This window comes from Solea solea, chromosome 16 (assembly GCF_958295425.1).
Source record: "Solea solea chromosome 16, fSolSol10.1, whole genome shotgun sequence".
Lineage (NCBI taxonomy): Eukaryota > Metazoa > Chordata > Actinopteri > Pleuronectiformes > Soleidae > Solea > Solea solea.
In genome coordinates, this window is record NC_081149.1 from 5,135,334 (window position 1) to 5,146,772 (window position 11,439).

General features: G+C 42.7%; 1 protein-coding gene across 1 annotated transcript in view; it reads right to left on the minus strand.

Moving 5' to 3' along the window:
- Window positions 1-10,756, minus strand: part of ppfia3 (PTPRF interacting protein alpha 3) — a 36,650-nt gene extending 25,894 nt beyond the window's left edge. Inside the window, exons 1-2 of the mRNA XM_058653137.1 lie at window positions 10,587-10,756; window positions 8,113-8,796 (exon numbers count right to left, since the gene is read on the minus strand). Coding sequence (XP_058509120.1) covers window positions 8,113-8,463 — 351 coding nt within the window. The 5' untranslated portion in view covers window positions 8,464-8,796; window positions 10,587-10,756. The remainder of the gene's footprint in view (window positions 1-8,112; window positions 8,797-10,586) is intronic.
- Window positions 10,757-11,439: the final 683 nt, after the last annotated feature.

An 11,439-nucleotide genomic window follows, 5' to 3' on the forward strand; every position in this document is an offset into this window, starting at 1 on the left:
AGTTGGTTTCCCAAACTGAGGCTACATTCATACTTTCAGATAAAAACAAATCACCGTTAGCCAATCTGCTTCATAACAACCAAATAAAATAAATGCAGTTGAGTTTTATAGCAGTTTCAATTAAAAACAAGCATTGAACAAGTGGATATAAATGTATTTAAAGTGTTTTGGTGGAAGAAGTAAAACACCATTGAGTTTTAGGCGTCACTTCTCGGGATCGAGCCAAAAAAAACTATTTGGTAAAGCACGTACATAGTAAGTGAGCGGAAAGTTAAATCACCAGACTTAATAACTGATTCCATATACAGTTTTTATGTCAAAACAACAATTAAACGGGAAGTCATGGCTTTCTACCCATTCATTTAGACAGGAACACGGTCTTTTTAGTCTGAAATAACTGCCCGGAGGTGTTACCGAGAACACTGCTAAGTGGCAAGACCTTTTCTTGCCTGTAATGCTAAAGAGGGCGAAGGTTGACAGAAACCTCACCTTTGCAAGCAACGGACAGACTTAAAACAAGCACTGAAGGAGAGGATATCAAGTGTTCAAGTGCTGTGGCGGTGGAAGCAAAAACAACATTAAATTGTACACGTCACGTCTCGGGAATGAGCCAAAAAAACTAATTAGTAAAGCTTTCGCACGGACGTAGTAGAAGAAAACCCTGTGGAAAAAAAGTGTTTTGAAAGTTAAATAAGTGTTTTTATCAGACTTAATAACTAATTCCATATACAGGGCATAGTTTTTACGTCAAAACAACTATTAAAAAAGGGAAGTCATGGCTTTTAAACCATTAATTTAGAGGAACGTAGTGTTTTTCGTCTGAAATAACTGCCCGGAGGAGTTACCTCGACGGCTGCCAAGTGCTAAGACATTTCCTAGAAAATATTACTGATCCCCAAATGATTCTTTTTTTCTAATGAAGCACTTTCCCATATTCATTTAACCTGCTGCATCTGGATCCACCGTCCCTTTGTGAACTCCTCTGTCTGGGCCTTATTGACATCACACGTTCTTTTGAATTGCTACGGTAGGAATGCCCAGCTGCTCCCGATAAACAATTAACGATGGCTCAGTTAGATTCAAGAGTACGAGGTAATTAACTCCATCATTTACACCTGCACTTTATTTCCTCCCCACAGCGTCTGCGTATGAAACATTCCCGTGGTCGCTGAGAGTCGTCGGGAAAAGTTAAGCCGCTTTTTACAGGTGCAGGAAGTAGTAACAAGCTAGCAGGGGAGTAAACGACAGTAAAACGTCTTTTATTTCCCCGTCTTGCTTCCTCCTTAAATGTCAAATTGTCGCAAAACAGCTGCTCTACAAGGAGCCGTTGCTTTATTTACTCTCCGAGCCTTAAACGTGATTAACTCACAGCTGCGTTTACGGTCAACTGACAAACCCACAATGTTTGTGGGTAAACGTAAACAAAAATGACATTGGGGTTTGATTAAAGTTGTTTAACATTCACTTATAAATCCTTCACAAAACAGGTACTCGATTACTGTAGAAGATGTAACTTATAGAAGACTTATCAAGTTGGGATTTAAGCTAGGATGGCTAGCTAGCAAGCTAAATATAGCTGGGGTTTGAACTGGACAAGAAAACCTTGATTAAAACTAGTTTGGACTAGTTTATTACTTGAAAGTACAACTCCAGGGTTGGCTAACTAAGCAAGCCAACTATCACTGGGGTTGAGTATTTCATAAAATAATTGCCCACCCCTGACTTAGAGGGACCAGAAGAAACAAATGAAGACGCGGCAACTACTGAAGAAAACATGAAATAATGTTGAATTACTTCGGACTCAAGACAAGCTAGCAAGCGCTATGACGATGTTGCTCAGTGAAAACTGGTTTTAGTAGTTTGCTTTTTACTAGCAGAGGTAGTAATATCCGATAAGGAAGGTTTCCAACAGGGAAAAATAATGATATGACACAATATCTGCCATTTTTTGCTTCTTCTTTGGAGTATGATTAATAAATGATGACTCAGAGGAGCTAAAACAAATATGTTCTGGCTTCAGGAAAGGGATTTTCTCAGTATGAGGTTACCTCTTCTAACTTTGGCGGCGTACCACACGGAATAAAAAAAGACATGAAAAACAAACAACAAAAACCTAGACGGTGACTCTCACTGCCAAAATCTTCAGCCATCCCACGCAGCGCATTTAACTACGGCGAACAATTTGACAAACCTTGATTTCATTAGCAAACTCACACATCGCATGTGTGCTCGACAAACGCGACCACACCGCAACTGTGGCAGGAAACGACTCACTAACAACCAGCTCCACTGCGTGTACAGTAAAAGTCTTTGCCATGTTATCTACCACAGCGCCTGAAACCAGACCTCCATAAAACACACCAGAGCCAGGTTTACTGCATGTGTCGCACCTGAAATTGGTTTAATTGCACAATAACCAGGACAGGCTGTGGCTTTGGCCGTCATTAACACAAACGCCCGGAGGTCACAGGGAGTGTGAGAGCGACGGGAACCGGGCCAGAGCAACGGAATGTAGTCTGATATCTCCCACTTGTGGTGATTTTCTGTAATTTTCTCCCAATTATGTGTAATTGTGAGGCTCCACGAAAGTTACGATTAAAATCAGTAATCTTTAATGTAAATACGTGGTAACTATGGCAACGGATCAACAAAGAGCGGATTAATCCAATCTGTTGTCCCTGTGCAACCATCAATCGATTGATATCTGTCTGTCTGTCTATACATTATACACAAGTTAATTAAAGTATTATAGTATAGTATTATATTTTTAATTATATCGTTTCCATGTATCTCTCTTTCTCTCAGGGCGATATACATATACAGTATATATATATATATATATATATATACACACACACACATAAATATATATATATATATATATATATATATGGAAAAGTCATCACAGATACTTTATATGTGTACGATATGACGATATCCAAAAATCTAATCATGTCACGGTGTATATGTAGATAAACCAGCATGATGACTCTCTCTCCACGTTCACTTCCATTTCAGTCTCTCCTCATCGTGATGAAACGTGACATCTAAAACACACGCATGCACACACATATGCACGCACACACACATGCACATGCACACACATGCACGCACACACACATGCATGCACACGCACACAGGCAGCGGCCACATTAGTATGCAGCGATATGCAAATTAGCTTGATTTGTTAGTCTCTGTGTGTGTTTCATATCACCAGGTTTTTCTGCCACTCTCTCCGCTCTCCTGGCAACACACACACACGCACACGCACACACACACAAACACTAACACAGAAACAAACTCAGTGAACTCCTCTTGTGTGGATGGCTTCACATCGCTCTGTGTGTTTGTGCAGATGTGTCGTCCATATTGATCTGCCCTCACTGTTGGTAATAACATGGCCTCCAACGTCCTGTCGCTCGGCGTCTGTTATTTCATTTTCTCATCTCAGGTGAGCGGCGACAGAGAGAACTATACGTACCAGCGAGGATGTTTGAGTACTGGCTACACACACACACACACACACACTCCTTCTGTGGAAAGATCCCTCTTACAAACTGTGGCCGACAAAATCCCCAGATCCCAGACGAGATTCGCCGACGTCACACGTTTGTGACGTCGGCTTCTCTGCGCCGTAATTCCTAAATGGATGAATAACTGCCAGATTGAAATCTAAATAAATCCAGGCCGCCTGATTATCATGACGGTCATAAGAGGGTTCAGGAGTGAAGGAGTGACCACAACAGTCCTAGCAAGTAGTATATTCAATTTCAGCCAATAAACACACAAAAACTACACACTAGACCTTCAACACCCTGAGAATGAAATGAATCAAGATCACTCAGAGAGCACAGACACTGTTGGTGCTTTTCCAATGCACGGTTTTAGCATCTATTTGACTTTACACAGTTTGGTATCAGTCAGTTTCAATGACTTCATAGCTCCTCCTCAGTGTGGGCGGAGTCGTCATAGCAATGGCTGCGTGAAACTGCCCCAACGTGGTTTTCTACACAACACAAACACGCAAACTAGTGAACTAGTTGTTTTGGGTGTAACTGAATCATGAGAATCAGTTGAATCGTTCAGTGCTTCCTGCATGACACAGTCACCGGACTGAAATACCACTGAACGTGGTCGGGATTGGGCTCACGATCGATCGCCGGCTTTCAGCAGTGCCGTCACTAAATACACCAGACATTCGCTATCTTGGAGATTAGCGCATGTTTTCAGGATTTTTAAGTCTTTTTAACTCATCTAACTCAGTTGGACATTGTTGGCTTTGATTCTCGTGTCGGACGTCGCGCTCATGACTCTTCAGTGACGACACTCTCTGACCAATCAGTGGCCGGCAGTCAGTTGACGTCGCATTTTAGTACCGGCTAAGCTAAACCTCGTCAGAGCAGGAACTAAAATTAAGACTAGGGACCAGGTACGATCAGTACGATGGAGTATTACGGTCAAACTGAAGAAAAATAAAGTGGTAATTATAATCCAAGCATCTTGTGAAGTTACATTGGGATTTGGGCTTCACAAATAAAGAAATACTTCAGCACCAGATTATCATTACCATCAGGACTTTGAAAAGAGTGTCTGAATCACACAAACTTATCTATTTTGTTGAAGAGGAAATGGCTGTTTTTTAATATTAAGACTTTATTTTTGACAGATACATTTTTTTTCTCTAAGTTTGGCCCTAAAACTCTGTCTTCTATCCCTAAAAATGAAACAATAAATAGTAGATTCGAGAACTGTAAAATAGAAAAGTACCCTGGCATAGGTAACGATCTTAATTCACCTCATTTGGTGGAAGTCGGTTTTGCAGTTGTTTTTATGATCCAATAACAAAGAAGCAGAAGCAGGTTTCAGGCGATAACTACATGATAATATCCTTCATAAACGCACGTTATTCTACAACAACAACAACAACAACGACAAGAGCTGCAACACGTCCATGAAAACACAACAACCCTGCGATCGCCATCGTCTGCCTTCAGTCGCAGTAAACACACGCATCACGTCTGGAACAAGCTCTCGTATTAAAAGTGCACTCATCGTGAAAATGGTTCCTGTCACAGTGTTGAATTATTGATGTGTGAACCTGGAAACAAGGGTTTTAACGGTGTTGCTGGTCCAGGTGGCGCTGAGTCGGATTTCTTTATCGTATTATTGGGGAGGGGGGAAAGGGTGGAAGAGGGGGAGGGTCTTTTATCTTGTGTGTGTTTCTGAGGCATGGTTTGTCATTTAGTCACGATTCATCCACACTGAAGGATTTATAATCAAGAACGTAATGGGCAGATTAATTTTTAACTATGATCGTTATATTTCCGGCTGTAATAACGATTACATCTCAGTCGCAGAGCTGCTGAGCATCCGGCTTTCCTAAAATATAAATATATGTATGTGATTTCCAACACCAATATACAGCTTCATCAGAACGATATTATCCTTTAATATCACAAATATTCTCAGTACAAATATCTGAAGTCCTCTGCTGCAGAATTGCAACTTTTTTCAATGAATTGATCAGTAATCGACTTCTAAATGAATCACGGGCAACGGTGAGAGTTTGATTAATTGTCTTCTCTGAGTCCAGGTTCTATTTTATGGTTTGTTTGCTTTTATGTGACAATAAATGACAATAAAATGTACATCTCTGGTTTGTGGAGAGCACAAGTTATTATTTTCAAGCTTGGGAAACACAGACGGCCTTTTTATGACATTTTATTGAGCAAAAAGCTCATATGGATGTTGTTGTCTTGTTAAAGCTGATGAGAGGAATCTAATGTGACTTTAGTTTCACTCAGACAAAAACTACATCCACACTTCTTCCGTTTTCATTTAAAAATTCACAAATTCTGCTCTGGATACACCTGCTGTCTACGCTACTGCCCTGAATATGGAGAGGTTTGAAAACACTGCTGACTTGACTTTTTGACTGAAAGCTAAAGTGCTTTGTCTTAGTCTGGACAAGCAGAAATGGACAAGTTTTAAAAATATTGCAGACTCAAGTTTTTGATTGAAAACTAGGACGGAATCTTAGTCTGGACGAGCAGAAATGGACACGTTTGAAAACACTGCTGACTCAGTTTTTGACTGAAAACTTAAGGGCTTTGTCTTAGTCTGGACGAGCAGAAATGGACATGTTTGAAAACACTGCTGACTCAGTTTTTGACTGAAAACTTAAGGGCTTTGTCTTAGTCTGGACGAGCAGAAATGGACAAGTTTGAAAACACTGCTGACTCAGTTTTTGACTGAAAACTTAAGGGCTTTGTCTTAGTCTGGACGAGCAGAAATTGACAAATTTGAAAACACTGCTGACTCAGTTTTTGACTGAAAACTTAAGTGCTTTGTCTTAGTCTGGACAAGCAGAAATGGACAAGTTTTAAAAATATTGCAGACTCAAGTTTTTGATTGAAAACTAGGACGGAATCTTAGTCTGGACGAGCAGAAATGGACACGTTTGAAAACACTGCTGACTCAGTTTTTGACTGAAAACTTAAGGGCTTTGTCTTAGTCTGGACGAGCAGAAATGGACATGTTTGAAAACACTGCTAACTCAGTTTTTGACTGAAAACTTAAGGGCTTTGTCTTAGTCTGGACAAGCAGAAATGGACAAGTTTGAAAACACTGCTGACTCAGTTTTTTACTGAAAACTTAAGGGCATTGTCTTAGTCTGGACGAGCAGAAATTGACAAATTTGAAAACACTGCTGACTCAGTTTTTGACTGAAAACTTAAGTGCTTTGTCTTAGTCTGGACAAGCAGAAATGGACAAGTTTTAAAAATATTGCAGACTCAAGTTTTTGATTGAAAACTAGGACGGAATCTTAGTCTGGACGAGCAGAAATGGACACGTTTGAAAACACTGCTGACTCAGTTTTTGACTGAAAACTTAAGGGCTCTGTCTTAGTCTGGACGAGCAGAAATGGACATGTTTGAAAACACTGCTGACTCAGTTTTTGACTGAAAACTTAAGGGCCTTGTCTTAGTCTGGACGAGCAGAAATGGACAAGTTTGAAAACACTGCTGACTCAGTTTTTGACTGAAAACTTAAGGGCTTTGTCTTAGTCTGGACGAGCAGAAATTGACAAATTTGAAAACACTGCTGACTCAGTTTTTGACTGAAAACTTAAGGGCTTTGTCTTAGTCTGGATGAGCAGAAATGGACAAATTTGAAAATATTGCAGACTCAAGTTTTTGATTGAAAACTAGGACCGAATCTTAGTCTGGACAAGCAGAAATGGACACGTTTGAAAACACTGCTGACTCAGTTTTTGACTGAAAACTTAAGGGCTTTGTCTTAGTCTGGACGAGCAGAAATGGACAAGTTTGAAAACACTGCTCACTCAGTTTTTGACTGAAAACTTAAGGGCTTTGTCATAGTCTGGACGAGCAGAAATGGACAAGTTTGAAAACACTGCTGACTCAGTTTTTGATTGAAAACTTAAGGGCTGATTCTTAGTGTGGAAACACTAAGTTTGAAAACACTTTTGGTTGAAAGTTTAAGGGCTTTGTCTTAGTCTGGACAGACAAACAAAAAACAACTCAGTTTTTTATTGAAAACTTTCAATCCGAGTTGTTTTTGCAACCAGCAGAGTTGCCCCCTAGTGGCTAACTGCTACATCCAACCTAATTCCTGGGCTTCACTTGTCAAACCAGAAAACTAGGTCCTTTTTTTTACCTACATTCCGGGGTTGGACGACATTAGCAGAGGCGGTAACAAATGTCATGAGCACGGATTGGAACGAGGGTTCATTCATGCTTGGCAACGCAGTATTGCCCCCTAGTGGCAACCTAATAAATTGCTACTTCCTGATTAGATTTACTCCCACAATCATGAAGACTACGTCTGCTTTTTATACGTCTAAGTCTATGTTTGGGCTGCTGTGGAAACACTGCGGCACAAGATGGCGGAATCTTTTTTTTTTATGTGATATTACACTTACGGGTAGTTAATTCAGTGTCTGCTAATAAATCCTTCTGTACGTTACACACTGGACCTTATTTTAAACAATCAGCTATTTTCCGAGCAGCTTTAATGAAGACCACATTAATTTTTTTTAAATCCACACCCCCTCTGAACCATTACTCTGAGCCCCTCAGGCTTTCGTACCTGTGGCAGAGCGATGGACAGCTGCCTCTGGAGCGACTCCTTCTCGTGGCCCAGCTCTCGCAGTCGTAGGTGGGCGGTGCCCAGACAGTCCTGCGTCTCCCTCAGACTCTCCAGCAGACGCTCCCTCTCCGTCAACATGTTCACCATCAGTGACTCCAGGTTTCCCGTGCTCCCTCCTTCATCCCCGCCGCTGCTACCACTGCGGGCCTCCCGGCTGCTGTAGCCGCTGCCTGTGCCTCCCATCCCTCCGCCTATGCCTCCTCCTCCTCCTCCACCCGCAGGCGAGGACGAGCCACCTCCTCCGCCGCTACGCCCGTCCTCCGAGATGGTGGGCATCACCTCGCACATCATCTTGAGGCCTGGATGTGAGAGGCGTTATCTGAGAAGACGACTAGGACACTCGAGCGCAGCGTCTGGTGACTGACGGGGCGGCTCCCGTCATGAAACACTCAACTGTGACTGTGCGGCCGATTGGCTGATTACGGGCAGGTGACAACACGGGTGCCAAGAGACGTGATGGACAAGGGGGCTAAACAGTGGGGGACAATGTGGGGTGGTGGAGGGTGAGGTGTGGGGGGTGGTGGGGTGTGGTGGGGTGCAGGGGGTAAGAGGGAGAAGTGCAGGTTCGGCGGGTGACCTCTGACCCACCCCGGCCCCCAGGCTTCACTGAGATGAGCGAGGAATCTGAAAAGAGAGAAAAGAGAGGAAAAAAGAAGACAGACATGTGAGCAGGAGTGTAAGAAACAGGACGGAAAACATGAGCGTGGACAGACGGTAAGTAGAAACTCATTGGCCCCTTTCATACCTGGTTTTTACGTCAAGATCCGATTGTTATCTGATAATGGTCATCGCCCCACTAACGACACTTCCGCCCTACAGACTAGCGGACTATGGTGTCACATCCTGTGCGTTTCCATATCAATAACAACAAAAACAACATTAGCGGCACAAGAAGTCCTGCAATTGTATGGAAGGAGACATCGTCCACAAGTGGAAAACCGACAAAAGCAAAAGTGCTTTGAGTATTTTCAAAGGCATATTTTCCTGAGTGAGAATTCTTTGAATTTTTGGACTAAAAACAGTAAAAGTGTGATGTTTTCACAAGTGGCAGCCATCTTGGAATCCCATGTCGGAGTCTGTAAGGTTGCTTCAACTTTCCAGGATGGTAAACGCAGCCTCACATCGGAATCTCTGACTAAAATCGAGCTTAATCTTAGTCAGACTAACATACCAGAATAATGCGATACTACTTGAATACGATTACTACAGCATGTATACGCTTAGTCGGACTAGAGTGAGACTTGGTGTTCTGCACATAAAATGTCCTCCCTGGTCTTTGACTGGGACGTAGAAGGAGACGACGTATAAACTTTCTTCGGACAACACGTCAACCGCAAGAGGCGGAGTCACACGTACGCGGCCACAGTTACTCGGACTCGGCGAGTTGTCCGATTGAGTGTCTTAGTTGGACTACGGCCTTAGCTCGATTAAACTGCGAGTGATTCTTACACGGTGGAGCTTTAACATCGCGGCTAAGTTTTCCCGCTGACGTCGAGGGGTTAGGAAAAAGGACGCACAGTTTTGCTTTTTTTGTGATTTTTTTCGGACAACTCAGATTTACACAATGTGATGACAAGAGCAGCTGGAACGAGGAGGAGGATGAGGAGGGTGAGCGTGATGAAGGCCACACCAGAAAACCCAATTTATGACCATGTGGCGCTCACACACATACAGAGTGACAGTGAACGCACCACAGCTGTGTTGCAGCAGCTGTGCTGACTCTCACGCCGCTGCCGCCTGGCATTGCCTGGCATCGCGATACTTTCATGTCTGGACTCATTCATTCGTTCATTCATTCATCGGCGTGCATGTGTCAGTTCTTCATGTGCGTGCTGTAGCCGGCCGTCACGGTGATAATGGACAGCGCGTGAAATGAGTCGTGAGCGGCAACACTCACGCAAACACACACACAGCAAAGTGAGAGGATGAGGATGTTTCACGCGTTCATGTTGAAGAAGAAAAAGGGTGTCATCGTGAATTGTAATTACAAGCTGTATCCAGGAGGAAGCAGCACCGGAAACCGTCACCATCATCACCATCACCACCATCATCATCGCTGTGTTTAATGTGCTCACACATGAAGAAGAGGAAATAAAAAAAGGAACAGCCATTTTAAAAGTGTAACACACACACACACACACACACACAGCGTTATCACATCATGGTGGGAGGTGCCAATCATCCTGTAAATGATGATGATGAGGATGATGATGAAGGCCTCGTTAACGCGTTCAATCACAACCTCATCACGCTGTAGTTGCTTCTGTAAACGTGACGTTTTCAAGGTTAATGTCGGGAAAAAACGACGGATTTTATTCCGACATCAACACCTCTCCCCCCTCCTCCCTCCTCACCCCTCCACACACACACACACCCATAAAAGCAGCTGGATCAGATCAGATCGCATCGCTCACCGTTTCCATGGCGGAGGCAGAAAACGGCGCTGGCTCGTTAGTTTCCCCGCGTTCACTCCATCAGAGCCTCGGCACAGACGGAGGCGGCAGGTTGTTCTCCTCAGCCCCGGTCTCCGGTCTCCGGTCTCCAGCCTCAGCCTCGTCCCCTCCCCGTCCGTCTCTGCCGAGGGAGCGACGCTTCGCCTCACCGCTGCGTCAACGCGCGTGCAGAAGGCGCGTAAAGCTTCCGGCGATGACTTTCACAATAAAACTACCAACACACGAGGCCGGCCCTGCCGATAAATGAGATTGAGATAAATATTGGTATAGCATAACATTTATGATGATATAACATAAGATAACATTTTTTTTTTATCATATAATTTTTAAATAATTTTAGAAAAAATCAGTCAAGCAATTAACATTTCAGTCCACTAGATGGTGCCAAGTGCTCACTCTCCCTAGAGCTGTAGATCGCAATATTTGATTTCGCAAATACTCAGTATATCGCAATATCGTGGCAATATCGTATCGTGACTTTAATATCATGGTAGTATATTGTTAGTTAAATATTATGATGAAATACTGTTAGTTAAATATCGTGATAATATATTGTGACTTAAATATCGTGATAACTTTGTATTGTGACTTAAATGTCATGATAATATCGTATCGTTAGTTAAATACTATGATGTATTTTGACATAACATAACGTGTCACGTCATAATATGACATGGTGTGACGTAACATTATAAAAAGACACAGTGGCACAATGGCACAGTATAACATGATACGACATAGCATAACAACATATTGTGGCATATCTTAATGTTACACAATTGGCATAAAGCATAACATCACATGACCACATGGC